The sequence below is a fragment of the Orcinus orca genome, chromosome 3, assembly GCF_937001465.1.
Source record: "Orcinus orca chromosome 3, mOrcOrc1.1, whole genome shotgun sequence".
Lineage (NCBI taxonomy): Eukaryota > Metazoa > Chordata > Mammalia > Artiodactyla > Delphinidae > Orcinus > Orcinus orca.
The window spans coordinates 57866000-57879883 of record NC_064561.1 but is presented as its reverse complement, the minus strand read 5'-3'; the positions used below and the strand labels follow the sequence as shown (position 1 = coordinate 57879883).

The 13884-nt window shown below is 46.1% G+C and overlaps 2 protein-coding genes across 4 annotated transcripts in view; one reads left to right on the top strand and one right to left on the bottom strand.

Moving 5' to 3' along the window:
* The window catches only part of SLC36A1 (solute carrier family 36 member 1), a 164730-nt gene that overhangs the window by 90561 nt on the left and 60285 nt on the right, over positions 1 to 13884 (top strand). Inside the window, exon 12 of one of the 2 annotated variants that reach the window (XM_033406688.2) lies at positions 1284 to 1515. The exons of the other annotated variant lie outside the window; for it this stretch is intronic. The gene's annotated coding sequence lies outside the window, so the exon portion shown is untranslated. Of the gene's footprint in view, positions 1 to 1283; positions 1516 to 13884 lie in introns of those variants that run through there. 2 annotated transcript variants of the gene reach the window in all.
* FAT2 (FAT atypical cadherin 2) overlaps positions 1 to 13884 on the bottom strand; it is an 85683-nt gene that overhangs the window by 24680 nt on the left and 47119 nt on the right. For both annotated transcript variants that reach the window (XM_004280326.3, XM_049707784.1), the window contains exons 11-18: positions 13391 to 13587; positions 11227 to 11380; positions 8860 to 9093; positions 6205 to 6588; positions 3904 to 4118; positions 2831 to 2968; positions 2092 to 2235; positions 264 to 461 (exon numbers count right to left, since the gene is read on the bottom strand). In XM_004280326.3, the coding sequence (XP_004280374.1) occupies positions 264 to 461; positions 2092 to 2235; positions 2831 to 2968; positions 3904 to 4118; positions 6205 to 6588; positions 8860 to 9093; positions 11227 to 11380; positions 13391 to 13587 (1664 nt within the window). The remainder of the gene's footprint in view (positions 1 to 263; positions 462 to 2091; positions 2236 to 2830; positions 2969 to 3903; positions 4119 to 6204; positions 6589 to 8859; positions 9094 to 11226; positions 11381 to 13390; positions 13588 to 13884) is intronic.

Here is a 13884-nt window from a genome sequence, read left to right as displayed (position 1 = left end):
GCTTTACCACTTATTAGTAGCATTACTTTCAGCCAGTAACTGAACCTCTGGGTACCTCAGTTACCACATTTGGAAACTGGGGGTAATAACCGTACTCACTGTAAAGCATGTTGTGGGGATTTAATGCAGTGATGCCCGTGATGCCTGGCACAAAGGAAGAGTTCTGTATATTGTTTTTTCTAATAAGAGGAGCACTGGTGGTACTTTTGTCAGCACATTTTCTGTCCCCATGGTCACCACCAGTGGCCCAGCACAGCTCTCACCTCGATCTGAAGCTGATACCATTCCTGGACTCTCTTGCTCAGGCCTGCAGTGGTCACCAGCCATCCGTCCGGGGTCACTCGGAAGGCAGAGCCATCGTTCCCCTTGGTGATTTGGAATGAGTAGGGGGGACCATTCTCTGGGGAGTCTGGGTCACTCAGGATCAGTTGCAGGACTTTGCTGCCGATGGGGGAGTTTTCCTGAGACCAAGAGAGACAGGAAATTAAAGAGCAAAATGAGTCCCAGTCCTTTCTTTCACATCTTTCCGGGTCCCCTTCTCTGGGATGAGTCCTCAGCACTGACTGCTCCCAGGTCATGTCTGCATCCTGAGATGTCATTCATTCATTCTGCCCATCTGTGAATTAGTTGTTGACTTTTGAACTTCCTGAGGGCAGTGCTGGTTTTTAGAAACAAAGCCCATTGGGGCTGGAAGGGTCTTTAGAGTCCCTTTATCCCATAGAGGTGACTTGCCGAAGTCACATAGCTGATGAGTCATGTATATAAATTAGTGCCTGGGGTCCACGTGGGAATTTTGTGATTCATAGGGTCCATTGAAAACCTATAAATGGTTTTCTGACTAGAGGACCAATGAGAAAATTCAAAGATGATTAGGAATTAACAGAGAAAAATGGATCCCCTGGATATCGTTCCAGTCATTGTTCTATAACACGGGAATTCAGTATGCTGTAACACAGTGGTTGTTAACTCTCTTTTTTAGCATCAAAACCTTATCTACAAACAGTATCTTATGAGCAGAAACTGGTAATTGCCTATCCAACAGGCATTCTTTCCTTCCTTTCTTACAAAACTCGACTTTTGTTCAGGCGTTGGGTGGCAATATCCTCAGCAAAGATATACCCCTCCTAAGAGGAGATGGACTATGATTGGTTTAAGTCAGTTACAATAATCTGAGTCCCTGTGCCAGTTTTTGGATTTAAGGGCGATCATGTAATCCATTTCTGATCATTGGAGGAGTCTACCAGGTGGGGGTTCTGAAAAGTCTTCTTCTTTGATAAAAACAGATTCTGCAAAAGAAGTCCCCATCTGTTTGCCTTTGAAGATGGTTTAGCAAGGATGTGATGCTGGAGCTGCAGCAGCCATTTTGTTACCATGAGGGAGAAGGTACAGGAATTTTGAAGAAGGTAACCCAAAGTTGTGATATCAGTTTCCTGCTGAAATAACCAATTCTGGAATAGAATTTCCCACGAGCAGACCTTTTGTTATGTGAAATAATAAGGCCTTATTATTTAATAAGCTTTTAGTCAGGTGATCTGTTATTTGCAGCCAAAGCATCCTAACTCATACTCATGATACAAAACAGGTGAAAGTGGGGTGACGCTGGTTGATGCATAGTGGGACACAGAACTCTGTCCTCTTACCTACTTCCTCACCTCCCTCACCCCTTGTGGTCACAGTTCCCCACGGAATCTTAAGACTCTCTCCAAATCCCATTCACAAACCATTAGTATGGTGGAAATAGCTTGGGATCTGGAAGATCTTCTGGGTTCAAATCCCAAATTTGCCACATTTTGACTGTGGCACATTTCTATACCTCCATTTTAAAAAATCTATAAAATGGGTACTGTCTACTTCCATATGGCTGTGTGAGTCCCCCATGAGATCATGGATGTGGACGTGCCTAGCACAGTGCCTGATAATTTTTAATTGTGTAATCCATCATCCCCTTCAGCAGACCATGTTGCCGTTAGGGATATCAATGCAAGGTCACAGTCACTGTTTGGGTGGACTGGTGTCAGTGGTGAGTGCCCTCCACTAGGAGGAATATGAAGGGAAGATGGATTCGGGATGCTTTGGGAAGCTTGAGCATACCTGGATGGAAGTGCTGTAGTTGAGCTGGAAGAACCTTGGTGGGTTGTCATTGACATCAGCCACTTGGATAGCGATGTCTGTGTCCTCATGCAGTGGGGGCTTCCCACTGTCTGTGGCTCGGAGCCTCAGGGAGTAGCTAGAAATCTACAGCAAGATGCCCAGGGGAGAGTTAGCAACAAGACCACTCAGTTCTGCCCCCTGATTCATGACTGATGTTTTTAGAAAAATAAGATGGAGACACTCCCCTATGCCTGCCCTCATTACTCTCCCATAGCCTTTTAGGGCTCAGGTTCTAGAGTCAGGCAGAAGTAGGTTTGACTTCCAGTTTAACCATTTACTAGATGTGAGACCTTGAGAAAGTGACTAAGCTTATGTGAGGACGGTATTAGGACCTACCTCCTAGGATTACTTTAAGGACCAAATGGCGTAATGTATGTACATCACTTAGCAAAGTTCCTGGCACAGAGCAGGTGCTCAATAAGTGATAACTTGTAATGATCTAATGATCCCTGGTTAATAGTGAGAAGCTGGCCTGAGCTCTTTCAGGAAGGTTAAAGTTTACTCAGCCCCTCTCCTGCTGAGGTCAGGGGGACCCACAGAGAAAAGGAGTGGGAGACCCTGAGGGCAGGTCTGGAGAAGTGTCAGGATGGGGTGTTGAACACAGTTCACCCTCTGGACCTGCAGCAGGGCTGTATTCTGCTCTGATGAGCTCAGATTGGGCCCCTCCCACATGATTTACCTGTTCCCAATCCAGGGCCTTGGCCACCTGTAGCTCCCCTTTCTTGGGGTGGATAGCAAAGTGCCCAAGCTCGTTCCCTCCTATGAGGCTGTAGGTGATGGCACTATTTAGGGGTCCATCTTCGTCAGTCGCTGACACCTGCAATAGAGGCGGGTGACAGTTGTGATTGAGGAGGCAAGAAGGAACAGAAAGGAATCTTGGCCCCTGGGAGTGTAGGGGGCACAGATATGTCCCTGCCCCATAGACTGCCCTTGGGCTGGCAATCCCTGGACCATAGTCGTCCTTGCCAAGGGAATCTCCTCATTTACATCCTAGTATGGATGTCAGCGTGCATGATTCATTCGTTTATCTATCCATTCATTCATTCATTCACTCATTCACTCATAACTGACAGGGTGCTAGGGTCCTGTGCTAGGAGTTGAGGAATGTGCCAAAATGAATAAGCCCTCAGGAAGCTTAATGTCTAATTTTATGGACAAGTCTAATTTGGGGCAAAGTATGATCAACTTTATGGTGATAAATTTCACCTGGGGAGATTAGAAGAGGATTCATGAAGCCCTGAAGGCTTCTGGGAGTGGAGCCAGCATTCCAGGCAGAAGAAACAATATGAGCCCAGAGGTATGAAAGTACAGAGGATGTTTGGGGAATGGTACCTCTTCCTGTGTGGTTGGAGCATAGAGTGCATATCAGGGGGTGGAAGGAGACGAGAACCTCGAATGTGGACATACAGAGTTTGGTTTCACTCCATGAAGTGGGGAGCAATTACATGTTTAAATGCAAAGAGGTGTCCCCTCTCTTCCTCCCCTCCCACGCTGACACTCAGTGTCCCTCTGGCCATCCCCTGGGGCCTCTCCTATGCCCCATTCTTTCAGTACCTGATCTAGATCTTATCAAACGTGGCTCTGAGAAATTTTATCATGAGAGAGTTTGGTTGAGCGGCTACAAGTCAGAGTCAAGTCTGTAGTGTATTAATTGATAAAATAATCCATGTTCATAGATGACTGGGGGAGGGAGAGATAAGAACCCACCCCAGAGTCCATGCCCCTCAAAAGGGCAAAATTGCAGATCCTTACTGTGAGCACAACATCACCCACGATGGCATTCTCTAAGACCCTCGTGCTGTACAGATCCTGGGAGAATCTGGGCCGGTGTTCGTTGACATCAGTGATATTGACCACGATTGTGGTCATGTCACTAAGGGAGGAGGAACCCTTCCGGCTGCACTCGATGGATAGGAAGTACTTGGGGCTCGTCTCAAAGTCCAGGCTCTTATTGACGTACAGGATCCCTGAGGAAACAAGAGGTGATGGGAGCATTGAGGCAGTTGGGACCACAAAAGCAGAGTACTGAGGGGGTCTTGAGCCAAACCCCGGGAGAAGCAGCTCAACTGGGTTGGGGAGACAGACCTCCTGCATCATCTCCTCCATCATCTCACCTCCCTCTTCATTTTCTCTCTCCCATAGCCTCCCCCTTCCCCTCTATCTCCTCTCATTTTCCTTATTACCATTCTCAGCAGCAGTGTTCCCCTCATTTATTTCTGTATTATTTCATTGAAATCTCATTTAATTCTATAATACTCACTCTATCTCATGTAGACCTGTAATAACCCTGTAGAGCAGGAACAAGTGTGATTTCCATTTTCTAGATAAGTCAGCTGATGCTCCTAACATCTACGTGACTTGCCCAAGCTCAGTCACCTAGTAAATGACAGAACTTAGATTATAGAGTTTTATAATACCCAAAGCTGTTTAACAAATTATTAGGGCAGAGATTTATTATTCTGAACACTGGAAAATAAAAGAACAAGGATTTATCCTGCCATTCCTGGATAACTGAATAGTTAATGGTAGAACACTCTTCTTTATAAAATAATTCCAGTTAGTAAATTAATGAGGAATGATAAGGTTAGAAAAATCACCATTTCGCAGCCCCTAATGAAATAATATATCTGGGAAATAATCATTAAAGGCTGTTAAAACCATTAGAAAAAGAGCTGGATGGATCAGGCTGACAACCCCCGAACCCACCATCAATCTTGACCTCAGAAAAAAGAACCAGTCAGCCATTATGTGCCTCCTCGTGTGGTGCAAAGGAGAGCCCAGCATCATCTATGAAGCTTTGTTGGCAAAAAAATTGAGCTTGAACCGCATCAAGGTCTTTGATCCAAATGTCATTTATAATAAATATAGGGGCTAGAGAGATACGTTATATGACACTGTAAAGACACAACTAGCCAATCTAAAATTATTTTAAAAATCCTGCCTCACACACGACCCCAATATTTCATTAAATAAATGGCAGCAGGAAATAAAGAGGGAGAGGAAAACGTTAGAGGTTAAAAGATGCTTAAGACACTGCCTGTCAAGCAGATGCAATATGTGGACATTTGGGGGATGCTGACAAGCAAATCAACTTCTAAAAGACATTTGTGAGATAATCTGAAAAATTGTCTGGCTGGGTATTGGACTGTATTAAGGAATTATTATCTTTTGGGTGTGATAATGGTATTATGGTTGTGTTTATACAAGGAGTCCTTATCATTTAGAGAGAGATACACACCAAAGTATTTACAAACCAAATGGTATCATGTCTGGGATTTGCTTTAAAATAACTCAGCAGTAGGTGGATATGGGGGGCAAAGATGAAACCAGACTAGACAAATATTGATAATTTCTGAAGCTGGGTGATGGGAACGTGGGGTCCATTATACTGTTCCCTCTATCTGTTATGTGTTTAAAGCCTCTGTAATAAAAACTAAAAGAATACTGCTCAACAGTAAGGCGGATGCCTTAGGAGGTAGAGCGCACCGTTGCAGAGGTGTTGTGGTGAGGAATCCACATGGAGCCTGGTCGGACCTGAGCAGCCTCTGAATCCTCCCTTCCATGGGATTCTGGGAGTCTGACTTAGATCCTTCTGTGGCTAGGAGGAGAGAAGAGAGCCGGTTTCCTAGTTCTCTCTCTTTATGAGACTAAGGGAAAACTCGGGGGTCCCCGGATGTTTCGGGAAGGCTTTAGGAGGGAAGCAGGCAGCCTTGCCTTGGGCTGCCTAAGCCCCAGATTCTAGCAAGTGCTTCGTGCCTTGGCAGCCAAGGATGGAGGGTGGCTTCAGCCTCCTGGGGCTGGGTGTGAGCCAGGACTATGAAGCTGCAAACTGGGAGGAGAGAGTCCTCAACAGAGTCTTTGGTGGGGATGTAGTGGAATAAGGGATGTTTCCATGTAAGCTGGCCCCATGCTACAAGAAGGGACTTGGTACCTGGAGAGATGGAGAGTGAAGAAGGGGCTGAAGGATGCTGGGGAGGGGCTATGGTATGCGAGGAGTCCAGTGTTCCCCAAGACTCTGTGTGTGTGTATGTGTGTAGGGGGTTGCTCCCTCACCTGTGTGGGCATCCAGGCGGAACTGTCCCTGCTCGTTCCCGCTGACCACGCGGTAGCTGGTCTTCTCGGCGCCCGGGCGAGTGAGGGTGGCCAGCCGCAGAACCTCCGTGCCATGCTGGGTGTCCTCGGGCACCTGCACGCTGTGCTCGGTGTTCAGGAACACGGGCAGGTAGTCATCCAGGCCCACCACGGAGATGGTGACGGTGCCCAGCGTGGACAGTGGTATTGGGGTGCCCAGGTCAGAGGCACGGACGGTGAGCTCCAGTGCTGCCTGTGGCCTGACCCGCAGTGGCTTCTCCAGGCGGATCACGCCGGTGGTGGCCTCGATGGAAAAGCGGCCTTCGGCAGAGTCCGTGAGAGAATAAACCACCTGGGCATTGGTGCCTGTGGGGGGAGACAGAGCGCGTGATTCATGCAGAGGGACCCTCCTCTGGCCCTGCCTGCCGCAGAGCGTTCAGCCAGAGGAGGGCCTAGCCAGCAGGGTCCCCATAAAGGCTAACATGCTTAGGCTGTTAGCAATGAGACTCTCTCATGTGAGGGTTCTTGACTAGGGTGGGGTTCAAGGCCTCATAGAAAGGTTCTTATGAAGGGGAGGGTTCTGCAAGCCCTTAAGGACATCTGAAGCTGTTTATGTGGAGGTTAGGGTCCAGGGTCAGCTCACAAAATAAAAATTGTGCAAGATCAAAAGCACCCATAGTGAGTTCTTTGGTTGTGAAAGAACAATCCTGTATCTTGATTGTGGTGGTGTTTGCATACATATTCAAATGCGTGCATATAGAAACTATGAAATCTGAATAAGACTGGAGTCCAATTACCAGTAATGTCCCAGGGCCAGTTTCCTGACTTTGATATCATACTGCAGATGCTGCCGTTGGGGGAAGCTGGGTGAAGGGTGCTGGGCCTCTCAGTACTATTTTTGCAACTTCCTATGAGTCTATAATTATGTCAAAATAAACCAAAACAAACAAACAAAAAAACACACACCCACAGAAAGTTCTTAGTAAATCAAAGCATGTAGTGTTTTTCCAGCTCTGACTCAGGTGCTATTATTTCCTTGGGTTGTGGACCAGATGAAGCAGTTGGCTCATGTAGGGACCATAGGGTCTAAAGAACACCAACATTTAGTGCTCAGCCATGAGAGCCTTACCCAGTGGGAAAAGCACAGGCTCTGAGCCTATAGGGATTGAGTCTTATGCACACGTGGGGACACACAGCCCTTTCATTGAATTTACATGAAATAAATGTGCATACCATGCACATTCTCCCATGTATGAATTTTCTGGAGAGAGAGAGAGGTGCTGGTCAGGCTATATTTGGAATATTGAGGTGGAATATTTGGGTTAGAATAATAATAACAGCTTTGAAGTGTTAATGGTTAATTGATGCAAGGCCAGAGGACGAATCCTAGAAGAAAGGTGGGATTGGAAACACGAGATTGAAGAAACTAGGGCCCTTCTACCCAGAAAGGGAACCTTGAGGCTGGAGCAGATAGTCACCGCCTCCTAGTGTCTGAAGGGCTGTCATGGGCGAGGGTCTGGGAGATCTGTGTGGCTGCAGAGGGCAGGACCGTGATTGACAGATGTCTGCTCCAAAAAGGTAACACTTGATAATTATCTGAGGTACCCTGGAAGGAAGGGGCTGCCTAGGAAGTAGGGAGCTTCCTGTCCCTGGAGGTGTGCAAGCACTGGCTAATCGAGCATTTGCAGGGCCTTAGATGTTAGATGCCTTTGCACTGCTATTTGCCCTCCCTAGGACCCCTGCATTCCTCCAAAATCACTCACCTTCCTCAATGCCAACATAAAACTCACTTCCTCTAAGAAGTCTTAAATTTACTCTGTTGGTGTCAAACAAAGCAGGGTGTTTTGCTCCCTCTTTTATCACCATCATCATCTTCATCATTGTCATATCCTATGTTCCTCTGGCAACTTTGACCCTGAGGGTATTTTTTTACCCCACCTAAATTATAAAATTTAATTCAAGAAAATTGGATGTGTGTATATATATATACACACACACGTATATGTGTATATATATATATATATAAACATGTATATATATATACATATATCTATAGATATAGAGATCTCCACAATGAAACACTTTATGATATCAGAAGCTATAATTGGTATAATATGGAATGAAGACTCCTGGATGAATCCAATTTGCCTTGTAAATAGTAAAAGGAAAAGAACCCTAATGAAAACAATGTCATTAAAATTAAAATGCAAAATTGTAAAATATTCCACTTCATTGACTAGAAAATTGATCCAAGAATTTGATAGGCTTAATGGAGTTTGTGCCCTAAGTTTCTTTCTTGTGGCCAATTAATCAGAGTTGAATAATTCTGATTGGTGTATTTCACATTAAATGTTTGTATTCAAATGTTCTTGAGGTTAAATGGTGGGATTGAAAGGACTCCAGGTCTAAGTGGCAGTGAGAAACAATGAGGCTGAAATGCCCCATACCAGCTTTGAAACATTGCCAAAATCTTTCGTACCTAGCACTTAGGTATGCAGTTTGTGGGCATTTTCTACTTGTACGTGTCTGTAGGCTCAGGAGTGAGGTATTGCTAGTATCAGAGCAACACAGAGAAAGCCGGACCCTCGCCCAGGGTGACCCTGTAAGCAAATGGCCTCCAATCCTTCTCTTTCTCACCTTGGTCTGGGTCTCGGGCCAATACCACCGCAACAGGGGTCTTCACTGTGGTGTTGTCGAAGACTGCCACAGCACAGTGGCTGGGGAAGAACCGGGGGGCGTTGTCATTCACATCCTCCACGTGAAGGGTCACATCTGCCTGGCACGATTGGCCGCCTCCATCCGTCGCCTTGGCAACAAGGCTGTACGCATCCTTCTTCTCTCGGTCTAAGGCTGTGAGTGTGGTCAGCTCCCCTGGCCGGAGAAAGGACAGCAAGTGAGCTTTCTCTGGGGGCCATGACCCCAGCATGTGACTTCCTGATGTCTGTGTGAGACAAACCCAGCCATGCAGTGTGCTGTCACAGAGAAAAGGGGTCAGTCCTGTGTACAAATGGTTAGGAAAGGGGTTCAGTCTTGTAGCTTCCCACACCTGCTCGCCTCCCTAGTCACATTCCACCACCACATCCCCAATTTAAGATCCACACCAACAAGCTACAAAGAGGCACAACATTTTAAAAGGCCAGTTAGGCAATTTCTAACAGCACATAAAATGGGTTTATCCTTTGGCCTGCAGTTTTACTTCTAGGAATGTATCCTATAGAATAATCAACCCAAGGATAAAATATACATATAGAGATATTCTCTGCAGCATTCTTTATAAATAGCAACATACTGAAAATATCCTGTGTCTTTCAGAAAGGTACTGGTTAAATATATTATCATTTAGCCATATAGTAAAATACTATGCAACACAAAAGGAATTATGATAGAGCTTTATGTACTGCCTTGTTAATAGCACCAAGATATTGCTATGAGAAAAAAGTCACAACGTAGTATGCTACATAGAGATGTGGGGGATGCGTGGAAAACCAGTCTGATAGAATATACACCAAGAGTGCTTATCTTTGGGGGAGAGGCTGGTTATCATGAAGACGTTCCAATTTCCGCATAATACATGCCTACGTGGTTTGAATTTTTGAATAATGAGCATGTATTATTTCCATACTCAGAAAAACTGCCGAGTTTTTTTTTTTTTTTTAAAAACCCCACCGATCATCCTACAGCTGGACAAACAGCAACAGAGATTAGGTCACCTACTTGGGGTGACTCAGCATGCCCATGCTGGGGTCAGACAGGGTAATGCTGTCTCCTTTTTATTTTATTTATTTATTTATTTATGGCTGCGTTGGGTCTCCGTTGCTGCGTGCGGGCTTTCTCTAGTTGCGTCGAGCGGGGGCTACTCTTCATTGCGGTGCGTGGGCTTCTCACTGCAGTGGCTTCTGTTGTTGCAGAGCACGGGCTCTAGGTGCGTGGGCTTCAGTAGTTGTGGTTCACGGGCTCTAGAGCGCAGGCTCAGTAGTTGTGGTGCACGGGCTTAGTTGCTTCGTGGCATGTGGGATCTTCCCGGACCAGGGATCGAACCCGTGTCACCTGCATTGGCAGGCGGATTCTTAACCACTGTGCCACCAAGGAAGTCCCAATGCTGTCTCCTTCTAGCCAGACAGTTTCCTGGGATACCAGCTCTCACCTGCCACCTCCCTACTCAGGAATCTCCAAGGCATCCTTTGAGCTACTGATTCCAAGTCAAGTGTCAGCAGCTGGCTCTCTGTCACCTGGGCCTTCTGTGCTGTCCGTCTCCACACCCTTCCTTATAGCAGCAGGGCAGGGATCCCTCCTTTTCTAAAGGAAGCAGTCTCTACCCTGTCTTATTATGTGCCAGACCTGGGCTAGATTTCTATATACTTTATTTGTTGGGATCCTTGCAACAATGCTATGAGATTTTATCTCAATCCGCAGTATACAATCTTGAGATCATGTCTTTGACCATGACTCTCACCTGCTTGAATCCTTTAATGGCTCTAAAGGTAGGATTTGGCCCCCCTGCTCAGAGGGCCTCATCCTTTGCTCTCTCTCCCTCCCCCACTTCTGTGCACCAATTTCTGGCTGTCTCTCAGGTCCTCAGATGTGCGTGCTCTTTCCCAAAACAAAGTCCTCGTATAAAATCTCCTTCTGCCTTGAATATCCATCCCTACCACTCCCTTACCCCCTGGCTACATTTCCTCAGAGAAGTTTTACTTAACCCTGATCCCAAATTTAAGTCCTCCTGTGAAACCTCCCCTAGCATCCTGCATTTTTTCTTAGCACACTTCAAACCACTGATTCAATGACTGCCTTTCCCACTGGATTGTAAAGACCTACATCTTGTCTTATCAGTTTATGTCCTTAGCATCTAGTGAATGCTCGACACACAGTGCCAATATATGTTTGCTGAGCAGACGGAGGGATGGATAAGTAAATTCCTGTTTCTTTTCTAAGGAGCCTGGGTACTGGGCCCTGGTTATGCAGTGTATAAGTTCTTTGCTTGATCCTGCAGCTCAGGAAACCTACCTGTATGAGGATCCAGCTTAAATTCATCTGCCCCAGGACCATGCAGTGAATATGTGATCTGAGCATTGGTATCGGAGTCCAAGTCTGTTGCAGAAACTTTCAAAATGAAGTGTCCTAGAGGTACATCTTCACTGACTTTGCCAGTGTAGAGAAGCTGGAGATAGAACAAAGAAGAAGGGGATTATGGGAGATGCACTGAGATTCAGAGAGAGGCAGAGTGACAGAGAGGGAGACAGAAGCAGAGAGAGATTAGAGAGCAGAGATGGAAGGGGGTAGGGGAGAGAAGCAGAGGGGGGGGGAGGAGAACAGAATAAGATGGAACATGCAAGGAAAATGGAGATTAAAAACAAGGAGAATGATGACAAGAGACATAGTCAGAAAAGCAAAGAATGAGAGAGAATTTCCATCATCTGAAAGCTCACACTCAGGGCTAGAAGGACCTGCCGCAATCTGTTACTCCACAGGGGCCACATTGCAGAAGGGGTGGCACAGGGGAGAGGCTGGAGTTCCCTGAGAACCCAGTGCTCTTCCAGCTGCTGGCTCTGGGCACAGCTTCCAAGCAAACCGGTCCCCCCACTGCATGGTGTGGGTGAACATGGACACCTGTACGTGCTCCAGGTGGGGGCTTTGTGCCTGAGGGGCTGTGTGGAGACAGCCCCCAGGCCTCCTTTCCCTGGCTCTGGGGATGCTATTGACCACCTCTGAGAAGGCCAGGGTGAACTTGGCCCCAGCCTCTTCCAGCATGAGGAGGGTGCAGGCTGGTTGGCAGGATGCTGAGGGGAAAGAAGAGGAAGGTGTGGCTACCATTCTCCCCCAAAGGGCTGCCCTTCTGAGACCACCCAAAAAGTGGTCATCTTGGATCCTGCAAAGACTTTTTTCCATGCACCCCACTTGATAACCCAGGTTCTCTTTTTCTACTCTGCTTCTATGAGGTTGGAGTGTGGAAGACAGTGGAAGAAAAGGTGATAGGATATATGATTTTTGTGTGTTCCAAGGTGTGTGTCCCTATATATGTGTGTGGACAAATAAAGTATGAAGAATTGAAGTATATATATATTCACATGCATATGTAAGTATGTGTGAGTTATAGATGTACATTTGTGTATATGGATGGGTATACTTATGGATGAATATTGTGGGTATGTAGGTGTATGCTTATGTGTATCTTTGTGTGTGTGTATATATATATATATATATATATAGGTATTTGCATATTTATAGAGTTGTACATGATCCTTTGACTATGCGTGTATGTGAGTACCTACGTATAAGTTTGCATTTATGTATATATACTGAATAGCTGGATTTTATATAAATCTGAATTATGCTAATTTGATGTTATAAAATTTAAATGTTAATAATTTAACTTTATCTGCAAACTTTGAAGTAATGCACATCTCCCCAAAGTTAAAAATTATTTACTGTGTTTAAAAAAATATGTTTAAAAGCAGTGCTACATGACAGTGGTTGTTGATTTATGCCCTCTAAGAATGCAGTTCCTCTCCTTACGCATGTGCACGCGTGCGCGCACACACACACACACACACACACACACACCACTCAACATTTTCCTTGGGAAATTGAGTGTTGAATTACGTGAAGTCCTCAGGAAAGTCTCCCTTATCAAAAGTGTAACTGCCCTGTCTGCATGTTTGTTTATACATATAACCTGGAGTAGGGTCTCTGTTGCTCTGTATAACCTATTCATATGTAGGGATAGGCCCACATAGGCATGGCGAGTGGTGTGGGGTGTCTCGGGGGAAGGTCTCTTTGGATGTATTTGATAACAATGAGCCATGCTAACAAGCTGAGCAGTGGAGGGGCTTTCCCACTGGGCATAGCAGGCTTTTTTGAGAATGAAGAATTTACTTTACTTCTGGATATGTTTTGCAGAGAAAAGGATATTTTTATGGAGTGTAGGGGAAGAGGTATGGACCATGGGTCCTAAAGAGCTTGGTGACATCCCTTTGGAGGGGGTGGGAGGAATCACCTAGAATCGCCCTTGCCTAGGGCACTAGTCGGAGGCCAGCCAAGGAGAAGCAAGGGCAAGTGTGGTCAACGATGTCCAGTTCCAGAGATGGTACCCTGAGTCCTTCTCCTTCCTCTTGCCCTTCACTCCAGCTTCCTTGCCTCTGCTCCTCCCCCACCCTCACCAGGCTCTCACCTCTGAGCACTGCGGGCTGTTATCATTGATGTCCAGGACAAAGATCTCCACGGGGACTGAAGCCTGGAACTTGCCATCGGAAGCGGTGATTCGGAGCAAGTACTTGGCCATGTGCTCACGGTCCAGGGTCTTCCTCGAGAAAATCCTCCACTCATCCCCAACTTGGCTGATGCCAAACTGGCCCAGGGGGTCTCCCTCTAAAAAGATGGAACAGAGTTTCCTGAATCCAAGCAACAGGAGCAAACCAGGCTTTGTGCCCTATGTGGCTGCCCACCTGACACTCTTTTTTAGGATTGTTGGGAAAGGCAAAAATTTCCTCCCTTAGCTAAGGACCCATAATTCTGCAATGAGTCAGTTTATCTGGTGTTATGAAGCCTCTACCAACTTCAAAGGCCTCCATTAAATGGAATTATCACTGCAAGAAACACTGCTCCAGAATATGTGGCTGAAGGGCAGGCTTTTTATTTTTGTGTGTTGGAAGGCATCGGAGGAAG